Source organism: Prionailurus viverrinus, chromosome B2 (genome assembly GCF_022837055.1).
Source record: "Prionailurus viverrinus isolate Anna chromosome B2, UM_Priviv_1.0, whole genome shotgun sequence".
Taxonomy (NCBI): domain Eukaryota; kingdom Metazoa; phylum Chordata; class Mammalia; order Carnivora; family Felidae; genus Prionailurus; species Prionailurus viverrinus.
The window spans coordinates 119,981,731-119,998,628 of record NC_062565.1 but is presented as its reverse complement, the minus strand read 5'-3'; the positions used below and the strand labels follow the sequence as shown (position 1 = coordinate 119,998,628).

Sequence of the window (16,898 nt, the reverse complement as noted above, 5' to 3'; positions counted from 1 at the left end):
CCCATGCTTTGGCCCTTTACCCTTTTCAATTTCCTTTCTCAATTCCTATTGCTTTCTGGGATGGTGTTGGTCCATTTCTTGTGGCCTGTTCACTGTCTCTGACAGACTTGTGGGCCCAGAAGGGCCGGGAAGCATCCTGTCCAGTCCCACCACTCCTCATCATGCCCAAGGACTCTGGCACCACGATGCTTCCCTGCTGGGGTCTCTGACCTGCCCTGTCGCCCTGCTGCTGCATTTTTTCCCATTATCCAAGTATTGATTAGAGAGCATCAAAGACTAATTTAACATTCATTCCCAGACTATGTCTTATATTTGCCAGTTTCTACATGGAAAAAAAATTGCTAATTATTCCAGTTTTTTATTTAAGGAAACCTCTTTTCATTATTATGCCTATTTTTTTCATTATTTACTATTTCATTATTTACTATTATTTTCATTATTATGCCTATTTTTTTATTATTTATTATGCCTACATATTGTAATGACTTCAATTAACTTTTTGGACAATTACATTTTCATATTTATATTTCTGGTCTTTATGTTTTTTTCATTATAGTACGTACTTCTTTAAGTTTTTCCCAAACCACGTGCAGAACTTTGGAATCAAGTGGTACTGAATCGTCTCATTCTTGGTGTGGAGCCAACTTCATATTCAGTTTTGAATTGATACTGGTTGCTCATTTCATCTAAGCACTTAGGCTTTTCGTTAAATTGATGTCCACAGAAGTATAAGCACGCTTACTTACATGCCAAATGCATCGCATAACCAGAAGGAAAATATCTAGGGAGCCCTAAGCCTGGGGAGAATAGCACTCATTCACATTGTCTTCTTCCTCTCTATTCTTTCTCCAAACATGTTTACAGAAGTTAGAACTTGGTAAAACCAATACCAACGTGAATTGAACACGAGACATCTAAAAGAACTAACTGTTAAGAGAAGGATGCGGAAGGAGTCAAACGTTGTTAATTGTGCCAGGCACCCAGCATCCTGCTGGCATCTATTAAAAAAGTTGTAACCTTGAACAACTCACTTCTCTCTAGGACTTACTTGCCCCAGCTGCAGGCTGAGCGTACTGACTAGGTTCCTTCCAAAACTGACACTCCTAGGATTAACTCAGCACATTTTGCCACTCCTCATTTTCCTCCCACCATCACTGACAGCTAATATGGCTTCCTCCCCACGGAAGGGCAGTTTGCCAAAATGTGAGGAAACGGTTATTTTCATTATGCTACGGATCACGCTGAGGAAGGGCATAATTCCACGGCCTAGTGCTGTCATCAGTACCCAAACAACTTTTTAAGCATGGCTTTATAATAATCTAGGCTAAAGACTAGTATAGATCATTTTCTTCACCGCATTACTGATAATACATCATGGTTCCCTATAAAGGGAAATACTAACAGATGGTCATTAGCGATAAAATAGAATATTATTTTTTTCTTTCACAGACTTTTTTTTAGTTGAAACAGTCGTATTTCAGAGCATAGTTTGTAGGTAATATCAAAGTGTAGGTTTTGCAGCAGAGAACGTGGTTGGCTTGCTGTGATTTTTGTTTTCTTATGTCAGAGCCTAATGGTGATTTCCAATGCCAACTGGCCCTCCACTTCAAAGTAACCTCAAGAAGTCCATTAAGGCCATCTCATTTTCCTGACAATAGAAGTACATGCCCTATAGCCTCACCTTTGTCCTACACTTCATAGTCATCATTACTTTCACTGCTTAGTGAAGTGAGGAGTGTATCATTGGGCTAATAGTGGATCATATTGTCTTGCCCATGTGAAAAATATCAGCTCTTCTGGAAGAAAATGTCATGGTGATGACCTGGTGGCTTTAAAAATTACTGTTTTTTATTGAAGGTGAGGTGAGAGCTAGAGAAAATATGGAGGTAAAAGGGAAAAAAGGAAGAAAGAAAGAGAAAGAAAGGGAGGGGAAGAGAGAAAGAAAGAAAGAAAGAGGAAAGAATAAAGAAAGAGAAAGAAAGAAAGAAAGAAAGAAAGAGAGGGAGGAAGGGAGGAAAAGAAAGAAAGAAAGAGAAAGAGAAAGAAAGAAAGAAAGAAAGAAAGAAAGAAAGGGAGGGAAAGAAAGAAAGAAAAGGAAGAAAGAAAGAAAGAAAGAAAGAAAGAAAGAAAGAAAAGGAAGAAAGAAAGAAAGAAAGAAAGAAAGAAAGAGAGGGAGGAAGGGAGGGAAAGAAAAAGAAAGAAAGAAAGAAAGAAAGAAAGTGAGGGGAGGAAAGCATGAAAGAAAGAGAAAGAAAGAATGAAAGAAAGAAAGAAAGAAAGAAAGAAAGAAAGAAAGAAAGAAAAAGGGAGGGAAAGAAAGAAATAAAGAAATGAAGAAAGAAAGAAATAAAAGAAAGAAAGAAAGAAAGAAAGAAAGAGAGGGAGGGAAAGAAAGAAAAGAAAGAAAGAAAGAAAGAAAGAAAGAAAGAAAGAAAGTGAGGGGAGGAAAGCATGAAAGAAAGAGAAAGAAAGAAAGAAAGAAAGAAAGAAAGGGAGGGAGGGAAAGAAAGAAAAGAAAGAAAGAAAGAAAGAAAGGGGAGGAAAGCATGAAAGAAAGAGAAAGAAAGAAAGAAAGAAAGAAAAAGGGAGGGAAATAAAGAAAGAAAGAAATGAAGAAAGAAAGAAAAGAAAGAAAGAAAGAAAGGGAGGGAGGGAAAGAAAGAAAAGAAAGAAAGAAAGGGAGGGAGGGAAAGAAAGAAAAGAAAAGAAAGAAAGAGAAAGAGAAAGAAAGAAAGAAAGGGAGGGAAAGAAAGAAATAAAGAAATGAAGAAAGAAAGAAAGAAAGAAAGAAAGAAAGAAAGAAAGAAAGAAAAGAAAGAAAGAAAGGGAGGGAGGAAGGGAGGGAAAGAAAGAAAGAAAGAAAGAAAGAAAGAAAGAAAGAAAGAAAGAAAGTGAGGGGAGGAAAGCATGAAAGAAAGAGAAAGAAAGAAAGAAAGAAAGAAAGAAAGAAAGAAAGAAAGAAAGAAAGAAAAAGGGAGGGAAAGAAAGAAAGAAAGAAATGAAGAAAGAAAGTAAAGAAAGAAAGAAAGAAAGAAAGAAAGAAATGGAGGGAGGGAAAGAAAGAAAAGAAAAGAAAGAAAGAAAGAAAGAAAGGGAGGGAAAGAAAGAAAAGAAAAGAAAGAAAGAAAGAAAGAAAGAAAGAAAGAAAGAAAGAAAGAAAGAAAAAGGAAGGAACCAAAGTTCTATTTCTATTTTTGGCTTTTCTGTACTGACTCACAGTATTAACTTGAACCAATGGATGTGATTTTGGAGTAGTGGTAGGGGTTCAGAGCCCACAGCCAAGAAAGAGAAATGTTGGGTGCAAACAGGGTGGTTTATTAAATCACAGGGACAGGACCTGTGGGCAGAAAGAGCGGCCCTGGGATTATTAGGAGGGACTGATTATACACTTGGGAGCTGGGAGAGGTTAAGGCAAGGGGAGGTTTACAAAAGGATTGCCATATGCTAAAGAAGACTTATAGGCTACTGGAGGCCTGGCTATTGTGAAACTAAGGTTGTTTTTCCCTCCAGCAAAGCATTAACATTAAGAGAGTGGGGAGTTCCTGGAGCAATGCTATATTCTGCCTGCCTCAAGTATTTGTCAATGGGATGCAGGTTATAAAGAAATTTAACTTTATCTATCATTTCCTTCTGCCTTTGTTTCCCACATCACAATGACCAGCTTTCATCCTCTGTTAACTGAGCCTATCCTCATAAGAGCGAGAAAATGCTTCAGTTTCCCTATTTGAAGCTGGAGAACTACTGAGATCACTTATATAAATATTTTTCTTTGAGTTCCCTAGAAGACAGGAACTTTATAAATATTTAGTATTATCGTTGCACCTTAGGTACAAGTAGACAGGAAAATTATGATACTCCCATATTTAAGGAAGAAATAACCTATTTCAGACAATTCCCATTCAGCCCTAGCAACTTTGCATTAGTTTGTTAGAGTCCCTTGGGCTTTTTTCCTGTCTCCTCTTCCCCCTCTTGCAGTTGATGAATGTGGAAATATAAATAAACTTCCACAGCAGAGGGTAGGAAGGTGAGGAGCTCAGCATGGGTGTAGTCATACTGGCTGATCTCAAGCTGTGTATCAGAATGGGTGAGGATTCAAAATAAACATTACATTTAAAATTCCTGATTGAAAAGTGTGAGCAAATGATTCATTTTAAGAATGAGTAATTTGGTTGAATGCTCTGTACTTGAGTAAGACCTTACTGAATCTCTACCGCTGTTGGTTCTGTTTCCTTTTTGGATACATGTGGAGAGAAGAGACCTAAAAAATGGGATTGTAACTGGCATGTTTAGAGTCTGTTTATTTCAAGTGGAGTCTTCCAAAATTAATTCACCTGTTTCTTCGCAAATTCTTGTCCAAGAGGCTGTTCCTCCAAGATTTTAATGGGACTAAGTTCCGGAATGATGTTCTCGGAATGCATACAAGGATTATTTTTGGATGGTGGACTTTCAGGTGATCTTTTTAGTTTACTTTCTTATTCATACTTTCCTGCATTTCCTGACTTTTTTCCCTCTAAGTAAGGAGCAAGTATCATTTTTACCAAAACAATAGTTAAAAAAAATAATAACACTGAAAGCCCTCACCACTGATTTCATTCTCCTCTTTGCCAAATAGTCCAAATTTGTAATAGACCTATGCTTTCACCTTGCTTTCCTTACAAATTGAAGACAAGAAGTTATATAGTAATTAACTTCCAAATTGGGAAAGTGAGTCCTCTGTGCAACTGAATGGGCAGTTAGTGCTGATCTAAGGTACTCAGGCAGCATATGAAGCACTTAGATAAAATTCATTTACTGAGGTAATTCAAGTCAAAGCAGAGTGGGTCTCCTGCATATGAACTATGCTAATAATGATGTGTTTATTGACCTAATCTCAAGATGATCTTATCAGTTTTAATATTTCTTGAGCACTCGGGGGTTTCAGATACGATGTCAGTTACAGACAAACAGAAGACAATAAACTTCACACTCAGTGATTTTACTTAATGAAATAATAAACACCATTTAAGACTTTCTCTTTTGTGCACCCACGTGTGGTCTTTTTTTCCTGCTTTTGCTTCAATACTAACGCAGAGCAGAACATTCAACACATCTAGGGGCCAAGCTTTTTCCCACTGTCCAAATTTGTAACGAGGATCCAGGAAGATCTGGAAATGCACCTATTCACTTTTTCTGCAAATACTTGTTAAGCACCTGTTGCATGATGGTCTACACTCTAAGCAATGTGTTTATAACCAGGAACCAGAAGCAGTTCCTGATCTAAGGAGGCTAATGGAGGAAAACAAACATATAAAGATACCGAGGTGTTAGGGCTGCAATCATGAAGTCTGGATGGAACATTGCATGAACACCACCATGGAGGGGCCAATGTCATCTGGCAGGAGCACGGGAGGAAAGATCAGAAAATACTTCAAAGAACAAAGGGGAGAAAAGGCAAATGTGGCAGAGTGAGCAACCTGAAAAGGCACATCTGAAAAAGTGATGGGAAACAGCAGGGCTCTCTTTTGAAAATTCTAGAGGTAGTTTTCATGTATCTAGAGGGTCTGGGGTGAGTGAGTGAGATGAGAGTGAGGGAAGGTGAGGCTAGAACACGAAACGGGGGTCAGGTTCTAGATGGGGATTTGGGACTTACAAAACAAACCTCAGGAAGCAGATATAGCTGTGTGTCCCAGGTTCCTCCATGCTAGGAATAACAGTAGGGTCACAGAGCAGGAAGTTGGCCTTTGATGGCTCTGGAATAATTGAACTTCCATGAAATCCTGCTCAGTGTGGTGAGTGTGCTTCGCAGGGTGCCAAGACCCATTCCTCTCGGCCCCTTGTCCACCATTTTGTTCCCCTCTCTCCACATTCGTCTTCTCTTCATGGCTGGAGCCAGCAGCACTAGCCAAGTCCCTGATGCTTGTAGAAACTCAGCTCTAAGATTGAGCAGTTCTTAGGTTGCTGCAGTTTCTCCTGCTGTCCCTGATATCTGGACAGTGCACCCCCACTGCTCCTGATAGTTCACGCTCTTGTTGCCTCAGGTCTTTTAAGGCATCTCAGGCTTTTTTATTTCTTGCCTTGTCTGACAGTTTCAATGGCACTCTTCTCTGTTGCTGCCCTATTGTCATTGGCTAAACCTGTAGACCTGTATTTCCTCTCTTCCTGGGATTGGCTCTTCTCAGGCCACTCCTTGAACTCTCTGGTGAGCGGATCCACTTGGTTTCCTTCCAGACATGGTGAAATATGCCCAAATCCTTGGGAGAACATAGTTTTGATGCAGACTGGTAACTTTGGAAACTTTGGAAAAGTTTTGGGAAGAGGTAACTTTGGAAAAGTTCTGGGAAAAGGAATGGAAAGAGAAAACAGGAGGAAGAAAAATCAGGCTGAACTACAAAACTTGAAGAGGGGGAACAGGATGTACGGGTGGCTTGTGAGGAGCCCCCAAATCCAGAGTTAATAGTACATATTTATAGTATTCTTCTTATACCTATTTTCATCTGATATCCTCTAGTATTTGATCTTCTATTTTACATTGTGTAGTTGTAAGCCACCTTAAAACTTCTTTTTTTGAAACATGACAGCATATAAATAAATGACTAAATAAAGAAGGTAATGTACAGTTGCCACACGGAGTAATCAGCGTTCTGAAGACAGGAGTGATGTGGTCATAGGTAGAGGCGAAAACACTTTTTGCTGAACCGGACTACGATCAAAACTTGAAATAGCAGGAAAAGAAGATTTCAAATTATAGCGTATCTTCTAAGTGATACTTTATCCCTGACCTACCCCACTGATAGCAAAGTAGTTTGCCAGTAGTTGTCCCATCAAAACCAAACTACACCAAACCCAGGCGGAAGGCAAGCATCAGAGAGCCGACTCCTGCCGTCATGAGCAAGACTTCCCCAACCTTGGGACTCCCACAGGGTGAAAGGGTGAGACAAATGTCCTGGGAGAAATGAACGGTGTTCCTCTGTGGGGTAGGGGGATCCCTGAGTACAATGGCTTCGGAAAAGCAACTGCAATGGATACAGGAATGTTAAAAGAGTTGCTCTGGCTGGGACTTTCCCTCATTTTCCCTCCATCAAACCCAGGATTATCCCTTTTGATCCCCCAACTCCTCCCCTTCTCTGACAGATTAAATTTGCCCTCCCTCACCAATTTCTCCTTTCCCCAGGGATTCACCCCGCCCCTCCTCCTCCACCCCCTCACCTCCCCCCCCTCCCCCGCGCCCTACGGTCCCAGCCAGCGCCCACGGTCTCCCAGAACCAGCCTGCCCTCTCCTTTCCCCTGGGCCCCAGCCCCCTTTTCTCTGCCTCCTCTAACCAGGACGCCCCCCTCTTCCCTCCCCACGGAACCTAGACCCCGGGGACCAAGCCCCGGGTGCGGGGCGGCAGGTGGATGGGCCGCCAGCCCGACGGGCCGGGGGTCGCCCGCGGCGGGGAGGGGGAGTGGGAGCGGGTGCGGCCCCTCCCCGCCGGCGGGCGCGCGGCGGGCCGAGGGGGCGGGCCCAGGCCTCCCGCGCGCGGCCGCCGCCCCTCGAGCCGCCTCCTCGCTCCGCCAGTCTGCGCGACCCAGGTGCCGGCGGGCAGGAGGCGCCCGAGGATGTGCCGCTGGCCGCTGCTCCTGTTGTGGGGGCTGCTCCCCGGCGCGGCGGCGGCGGCGGCGGCGGGGGGCTCGGGCCGAGCCCTCCCGCACCGCACCCTCCTGGACTCCGAGGGCAAGTACTGGCTGAGCTGGGGCCCGCGGGGCGGCGGGCTCGCCTTCCGCCTCGAGGTGCGCACCGCCGGCTACGTGGGCTTCGGCTTCTCGCCCACCGGGGCCATGGCCTCGGCAGACATCGTCGTGGGCGGAGTGGCCCACGGGCGGCCCTACCTGCAGGTAAGCGCGTCCCCACCGAGCCCCGTCCCGTCCCGCCCTCGGGGCAGGCGCGAGTACCGGCGTCCCGGGGGCCACCCGGTGTCCCCTGCGGCGGAGGCTGGACGCCACCGACCCCCCGCAGTCCCCGCCCGGCACGCGCTCCCCTGGACGGCCAGCTCCCGCACCCCCGGAGCCGAAGGCGCCTGCGGCTGGGCTCCCTGCTTCCGCCGCCTGGCCCCGAGTTTTCGCCCCGGGAAGCTGAGCACAGGTGACCTCGGGCAGCTTGTCTCTGAACACTCTCCTGTCCCCAGCACCCCACTTCATAGATCCCCTGCATACACACCTGCCACGCATCCCTATTCACCTCTAATGGGAAAGGAGAACGACCCTTTGGGGCTCTAGCAGGACGGCTCTCGGGGTTGGAGGGACCTGTGAGCTTTATAGCACTTTGCTGTCTTGCTGCCTGGGACCAGGATCCCAGAACTTCCCAAATCATAGCTATTCTGGGGTCCCAGGCACGGAGCTGGGGTCAGCTGCTTCATCTGAGAGATGAATGAAAGGCCCCCCACTAAGAATCTTTTAGGAACTTTGCTCTTCTGGGAGCCCGTTAGGATGCCGCATTCAGAGACCTGCAAAATCTTTAGTTTCCCCGGCAAAATCCTCTATTAAGTGGAGAAACTTTTCGCTTACTGTAATAGCCAACAAAGTTGATTTGACAGCTGCTGATTTGCTTTGAAAGAGTCAGAGTAGGTATGTTGCCTGTTCATAGATAACTTCATGCATAGGAGGGGGGGGGGGAGAATTGTGAAGTAACCATAATGATTAGGTGGTTAGGTCTTCTGGACATCTTTGTTTATCTGATCTTGACAACATTTGGACACTTTTCCACAGTTACATAACATCGTGGTGAGTATACTCTGTTACTTTTAAAAGTTCATCCCAAAATACTGCCCTTTGCTAAAAGTCTCTTCTTCCAAATGAAAACTCCTTGCTGTTCTGGCATTGTGTTAAGGTTTTGATGATATTAAAATCAAAGCACCCGATCGATTTCAAAGTGCATTTCTCAGTAATTTTATTCCTGACTTCTAAGTTTGATTTCCACAACTTTCTGGCTGAGATGCCATCCAATTTTAACCCTAATTCTGGCACTCAGCTATTAACTCTGGGTAGAAATAAAGAAAATGATAGTAAGAACAAGTTCAAAACCATCCTGTTGTCTGGTTTTTCATAAATTAGTCCTTTCCTCCCAAAATAAGCATTCCCAAGCTCCAATAAAATTGAGTTTTATGAAGATTGCGCTTTGTTGAGGTCACTGATGTATAAATTTCTTCCTGCAGCAGCATCTCAGACACTGAATTTGTAAACCATGAATTTGACCCCAAACACAGGCCTCACTAGCTGAATAACGTAACTCTCTTCTGATATGAAGTAGAAAATACCTTGTTTAAATATCTGTGTGAGCCAAGTCTTTGTGTTTGTTTGCTTGTTTTGGGTGGGGGGGGGGTACTATGCCTCTTAACTATCCTTGCATGTTTTGTTGAAAGGGACATGGAAAATCTTACTATGGTAATATAAAACAGGGTATACTTTATAATGTTTATTTTTGAGAGAGAGAGAGACACAGAGTGTTAAGTGGGGGAGGGGCAGAGAGAGAGGGAGACAGAATCTGAAGCAGGCTCCAGGCTCTGAGCTGTCAGCGCAGAGCCTGACCTGGGGTTCGAACCCAGGAACCCCAAAAGAGCATGACCTGAGCTGAAGTTGGACGCTTAACTGACTGAGGCACCCAGGCACCCCTAAACAGGGTATACTTTAAAGGATAACTTGATATTGTTTCCCGCCAGAGAGTAGCATTTCTAGAAAGCCCATCCAATTTGATATCAAATGAAAGACCAAGCGTAGTGTTTCAACATGCCATAACTGGCCCACCACAAAAACAGACTTCGTTAAACTACAGAGTGTTTTCACACTGCTGGTGATTCTCATAAAGACTGCATGAGAATTAACTAAGTGCTCTTTGGGTTGACTTTGAACCGTGGAACTTTTCTTAAAATAATCAGTGAATACCGATCACTATGAGATAAACCTTAGAAAATGGTCACTTCTCCCACATAGTTAATGAGAAAGCAATAGGATATTCCTTTTCAGTTTTATTCCTCAGGAGATAAAATCCTTATTTCCATATACAAATGGTAATTATTTTCTTAGTGGACTGACATCCTTTACTGGTCCATTTCCTTAAATCCCACTCATTACAGGACATATAAAATACAGTAAAAATTATGCTAGTCAGTTATATGGGAAAAAATTTATTAACAACCTCTTTAATCAAATGAAAGACACCAAACACTGAAAATAAAATGAAATGTATCAGTTCCAGCTGGGTCATCCAGGCTAGGTGATTTTCCAAAACTTGAAATCGAATCTTCTCTCTAGAAACTATCACCTTGAGAGTCTTTATACAGTGGTGTAGTAAGGCCCTCCTCAGCACCTATACCAAAAGGTAAATAGGGTTCTTAAACAGTGTATTCGATTCAGTTAGTAGACTTTGGATTTCAGGTAATTTTGCTCCCAGTGCAAACGAACTTTGCAAGACAGAGCGTTCATTGGCTTCTGGGCTCTCATGTATATGTAGCGACTGCTGATGGTTGCAGATGGCATGAAGCTGTATGGTAATAACCCAAGGTGACATCCCAGTCACCTCCCCTTGTGGCTTTTTTTCATATAGTTTATGAAATATATTTTTTCATATATTTTATGAAATATATTTTCATATATTTAACTTTCAAAACCTTGACCTTTAGGTATATATATTTTTTATTATTCTGACTTCTATTTTGCTGATTATCTTAAGCTTTTCTTTTCAATAGGATATGAACTCCTGGATAACTGTGTGAGAATTCATTCCAGCCAACCAGTAAAGAATTGTTGGTTAAAATAGATGCCACAAACCCAAATGCCTATAGAGGTCAGACAGCAAGTATAACAAAGTGATGGGCTTGATCTAATGCGACAGACAGGACAGAGGATTGAGGACAAAAAGAGTTTTTGTGACCAAATTACTGTTATGTGGGTGTGCAAATCAAGTATTGGCAGATCTTCTGTTTTTGATTTTGCTTTTTGGGGGGGAAGACAGAAATGTAGATGTGTGTAAATATGATCACTAAATACTGGCCACAATTCCATGTTGTGCAAAGCACCACATAGAGCACGCATGTACACACAATTCTAGCTGAGGTAGAGCTCGACTTAATCTGGGGTCAAGAGGGGAGAAAGCTAAGATTGGTGAAGAATCAACCCAGATTATGAAAAGCCATGAAAGGCAGAGAGGCAAGGTCCCATTTCTCTTCAGGCCCAGCTTATTCTGTGCCAAGAAATGTCCCGTGTCAGAGGGGACCTTGCCTTTTTTTTTTTTTTGGTTGCCTGTTGTGTAACAAACCACCCCAAGACACAGTGGCTCAATACAGTGACCCTTCGTTTTTCACACATCTGCAATTTGAGGAGGAGCTAAGTGGGGACAGATCTCTATTTTACTTGATGCCAACTCCAGAGTGAGTGGTTGGAGTCATCAGGAGGCTCCCTCAGCTACTTGTCTGACGCCAGCTGCCTTTGGCTCTTAGCTGGGGATCTCAGCAGGTGCCATGGTGGTGGGAGAGTGGCCACTCCATGCAGCTACTCAGATTCCTCACAGCGGAGTGGCTGGGTCCTAAGGGTGAATATCCTGAGAGGCCCAGGTAGAAACTGGATAGGCTTTTATAACTTAGCCTTTGAGTCATCTTCTGTTGTGGCCCTATCCCACTGATTCAGGAGGGAAGATAGACTCCACCTCAGTATCACATCATAAGGAGCTCACAGGGGAACGGAATATACAGGTGAGGTCATCTTTGCAAAATACCTCCTTTCACACCCATCCCCACTGACTAGTCACAGTCTCTTTCTTACCACCACTTTTGAGAGTCTGTCTATATGCGTCTAATCTCTCTTGATGCTGCTGAGACTGGGAGGCGATATTGACATTCACCTTCTTCCCTTGTAGTCTTTCACACCACTCACAAGGAGTGAGCGAACACTTAATTCTCCTCCTCCATACTCCCCTGCCAAAAAAGACCTGTGAACCTCTACAACCCATATTTTTCAGTGGTTGCCAATCACTAATTCAGGGTTGGACCCAATGAGAATACCTCCAGAGGGCAGTGTGACATTTGCTTGTAGTCCTGTGCAGTGAAAAATCAAATTTTGATTTCCTCGCCTCAGGCCAGTAGGTTTGGCCACCCTTAAAACCTATAGACCCAGAGATGAGGCATTATGGAAACTTGCCCTGTCCATTTTGTAACCCACCTGCCCAGTCTGGAGAGAGTTCCTCAAATGGTATATAACCAGGTACCATCAAATGAGAGAGAAAAATGTGGTTGGGAAGTGGAGCCTGTCTCCATCAGATACACTGTTGGAGAGCCGCTTGCTCTTGGGGAGACGTGACCCCTGGGACCCCTGGGATGCTGCCGTGGGTTTCTGCACTGTCTTTCACAGGATTGCCTGGGGAGGGGGTGGGAAGCAGTCTTTCCTCTTGCATTGGCTTTTGAAAACCTCACTATTTTGTCTCAATGAATGAACTCAACTCTCACTTCCCTGATGGATTCATGTCCTTTCCCTGTACTTTGCCCCTTTTTGACACAGTGCAATCCCACCCCCACCCGAACCACTTAGCAACTGAGTCCCTATTGGAGGCAAGTAATCCGGGTTGATGAATGCCTAGTTTGTGTGAGTTAGGAGAAGAGGGCAGCATTGTCGGATGTGCCTGTTGAATTTGCACAAAAATTGATTCACTCTTCCTTTGGGGGTAGAAATCGCTAGTGAATGGAAGCTGGAGCATATGTCATCATTTGTTACAGCCTTGTGGTGTTGGCTGTCTCTAAAACTGAAACATTTCTGTGCTGACAAGTAAGTCTTCAGCAGCAGGGTAATTGCTGCTGGGCTGCTCGCTGAGGAAGTGCTTGGAAATTGTGCTGTGATTTGAAATCACAGAAAACAGTGAGCATTCTTTGTGGTTAACGATGTGCTGCTTTTAAGTGCGCCCCAGCCAACGGCAACAAAGAAATGTTTGGAAAGCAAATTGAAAAGCTGTAAGGGAAAGATGAAGAGAGTGTACAATCCTGACACAGCTCAGCTGGGGCTTTGTTAAGAGATATTTATAAGTCTTCAGATTATGCCCCCCCCCCCCCCAATTTCCAGATGACGAGGGGATGTCTCCAAGCTTCGTGCTTTGTGCATTAGTAATAAGGACACATGCACGAATGTAATGCTTCACACAAGATGATACTCTTCAGCTGTGTGGTTCTCCCTGGCAGAGCAGATGATTTCATAATGCCAGCCTGAGGATACAGGGCAGACCTAAGAACCAAGGGTACAATGCACCTGAACTGACCAACAGTGTTCAAGGCTTCAAGCAACCAATGGCATATTTCTGGACTCTTGGAAGGGAAGGCAGAGTCCACTTCAAAGAAAGTGAATGGTGGCTTATTGATTCGTTTTTGTTTGTGTGTTTGTTTTTTGTAATACAGACCTCTTACAATAAAGTTGCTGGCAAAAGGAATGAATTCATTATATATCATCATGTTTTTGAAAATGTTTGATCCATATGTAAAAAAAAAAGTGCATATAGATGCCCCACAAGGCTGTTTATTGTAACTTAAAAAGATAACTAGTATAGAACTTTTAAATAGAAAGTTATTTGTCCAGGAAATGTCTTCCCAATCTGTCTTCCAAATTAAAAAAAAAAAAAATGATGCTCATAAGGATAGCATATAGCACATAAGCAGAAAATTCTATAAAAGTAACTTCAAATGGGTAATTTTCTTAACTGTAAAGTTGGAATTATATATCGAGGGCTATGCAAATAATGTATAGACCAGATTTAATCTGCTATTGAGGTCTTTCCTATTCATCTCCTATATCCAAAAATTATGAGAAAATCTTTAAACAGTTATTGCTTTTATGAGTTAAGTGTTGATGTTTTGTGTATTGCTGTTCTTAAGAGTTCAGAGTTCAAGGGTGCCTAGTTGGCTCAGTCAGAAGAACATAGGATGCTTGATCTCAGGGTTATGATTTTGAGCTCCACACTGGCTGCAGAGATTACTAAAAAATAAACAGACTTAAAAAGAGCTCGGAGTTCAGTTGATTCCCCTCAAATTTCCAAACTTTCCCCACACCAATTTTTACAGGTGAGGAGCTGTGTTTTTACTGTGAGTGTTAGGTACCTGTTAAATGGCTTGTTGGAGGCCATGTATATCAGCAGCCTGGATTTATTTCCTCTGAGTCCTGGTCTTCTGTTCTGTCTTCTCCTTCAAGTAAGCAGTTGCATACATAAAAACATATTCCAGGGGCACCTGGGTGGCTCAGTCATTAAGCGTCCAACTCAGGTTTCTGCTCAGATCATGATCTCATGGTTCATGGGATCAAGCCCCTGTGTCCGGCTCTGTGTTAACAGCATGGAGCCTGCTTGGGATTCTTTCTCCCTCTTTTTCCGCCCCTCTCCTGCTTGTGTGTGTATCTTCTCTCTCTCTCTCTCTCTCTCTCTCTCTCTCTCTCTCTCTCAAAAATAAACTTAAAAAATACATATTCCAATTTTCTTCCTTAATAGTGAAAGAACATGTATGATGAAATACATGTTAAAACAGATTGGCAAGACAAAATCAGAGTATTTCTCTTACTTTTGTTCCACTATAAATGTCATAGATATTCATTTCTATGATATGATTTTTCATTTACTGAGTTCTTCATATATGCCCTACATTTTGATAAGTCCTTAAAGTGTGTGATCTTCTGCAGTTCTCACAATACCCCTGTGAGAACAATGTCTTATTTCTCCCATTTTGTAGATGCATTAACTTGGGGCTCCAGGTCACACAGTAGGGGGATCACTTGACTCTCACATCACAGTGAGACAGTGAATATTGGGATGTTCGCTCACTCATTTAACCAATGAATGGTCATAAGGGTATAACATTAAGTGAGATGAAGGCAGTGACATCACGGAGCTCACATTTTGGTGGGGGATAAGCAGGTACATAAACAAATAAAAACACAAGGAAATGTTGAGAATTAAAATAGGGCGATGTGATAAGGAGTAACCATGTGGTTATTTCAGATAAGGATGCTTATAATCAAGACATGAAGTTAAACAAATGTCCCAGGTCTTAAAGGTGGCCTTTGGAGATTAATCATAGTGTTTACAACTCAAAATACTATATACTATGAAGAAGATGATCTGGCATGTGCATCAAAGAAGTTAGTAGACCTCGAATATAGGAAACTGCCTACCTGCAAGAAATATAATTAATGTTTTAACAAATGTCTGAACCACACAAGCTCTCTTTTCTATTTCTGTGGCATTGCTACACAGATGTTTAGTAAGCTCAACTAGAGTCTCTCGAGCTTTGATCTAGAGACTTGGTGATTTTATAGGAGTTTCTTTCTTAATTCTAGGTGCGAATGTTTTTCGCTTATCCTCTGTTCTTTCTCATCTGCAATAACATTGGAGACCCAAAGAACTTGGAGAAGCTAGATCAGCAAAACCACATGTGCCTGTAGAAGATTTCTATCTTTTAGGCAATTTTTAAACTAAAACTCTGAAATCTCAGTTTGTTAAATAAAACTACATTGCTGCCCTTTTTTTCCACTGCAAATTTCACGCACTGAAACTCACTCATACAAGGAAACTCATGGGTAGAAGCTAGGCCTGCTGGTACTTCGGACAACCAGGGCCAAAATGGATTCATGCTGTGGCAGATCATAGCCCAGTGATGAGCAGCGGAGCCAACAGAGAACCGGACACTGGGAAAGATACTTCTGATGCCAGAAGTTCCCAAACTTCTTTGCATATTAGCATCACTTGGGGGCTGTTAAAAAATTCCAACGTCCAGGTAACCGCCCTCCCTCTTCCATACCAATTAAATCACAATCTGAGGAGGTGGACATAGACATTAATAAATTTTAAAGTTTCCCAGGTGATTAGGAGCAGCAGACATGTTCAGGAACTACTGATCTTATGTGGTCCGGCTCTTTGATAGAAATCAGGCTACTCCTTTGTGGTAGACCTACAGAAGCTTCGAAGATTCCAGGCATTGGGCAGGGGGATACAAAGGAGAATTCCATGCAAAGTAATTCACAGTGCCTTTGAAGTGTGCTTTTTGAAGCAAAGGCTAGCATATGTTTGGATACTGACAATTATTTTATAAAATAGAAGAATAAAGTGGATTTCCCTAAAATGGAAACACTTCTGAGATGAGTTTAACAAAGCTATTGACAATTCTAAGTATATTTTCAAACTTACATGCTAAAACAAGAGTGGCAGTGGAAGGACTGTGGGTAGTGGTGTATTTCAACATGTGCTGAACCAGAAATCTGTCTCCTCCTCATACCCCTCTATCATTTCGACACACCTTTTGCCAGTTGGTACTAGCTGCCATATTTCTAGGCAACAAGAATATCTGCCCACACAGAGTCTAAAATTTATAAGTTATATATGGTTACAGGGCATCAAAGGAGCATTAATAAATGAAAGTTCCAGATAATTCTCGGCCTGTATTTAAGGCGAGGGACATGTTCTGCTTTAAAATCTTTTTATTAGAATTAACAGTAACACAATGGACTCCCTCTGTAATTGGAAAACTCTCAAGTGTCTTTCCAGTTATGTAAATAGATATATACGTTCTCTTCCTTCAAAGCTCCATTCTCTAAGGTTACTAATAAGCAGTGAAATGCCCTCAAGCCATCACCACAGAAGGGAGAGGGAGAAAAGATAGCAGGAGTGGTAGATAATTAGTATTTTATTAGGGTATGGATGGAACATTTACAAGTCGACGACTGTCAGTGTTGCCACATCTTCCTGAGGTACCAAGACCAATTCCATGTACTTGGCAGGTTGTCAAGAAATCCCTGATGAATAACTGCTGAACACCTAAAAGCAGGAATCCTTGGTGTGCATCCCGGCACTGCTTGCTACCTTTTGGATGTGTGGTCCTTCGCAAACTTCTTCACCTTTCTAAATGACAGTTTCCTTTATGAAGAAG

At 42.6% G+C, this 16,898-nt stretch overlaps 1 protein-coding gene across 2 annotated transcripts in view; it reads left to right on the top strand.

Moving 5' to 3' along the window:
- The first annotated feature begins 7,523 nt into the window (after window positions 1-7,523).
- MOXD1 (monooxygenase DBH like 1) overlaps window positions 7,524-16,898 on the top strand; it is a 97,929-nt gene continuing 88,554 nt past the window's right edge. For both annotated transcript variants that reach the window (XR_007151997.1, XM_047857718.1), the window contains exon 1: window positions 7,524-7,854. Coding sequence is in view for 1 of the 2 variants with exons in the window: in XM_047857718.1 (XP_047713674.1) it covers window positions 7,579-7,854 (276 nt within the window). In the remaining variant the exon portion in view is untranslated. The remainder of the gene's footprint in view (window positions 7,855-16,898) is intronic.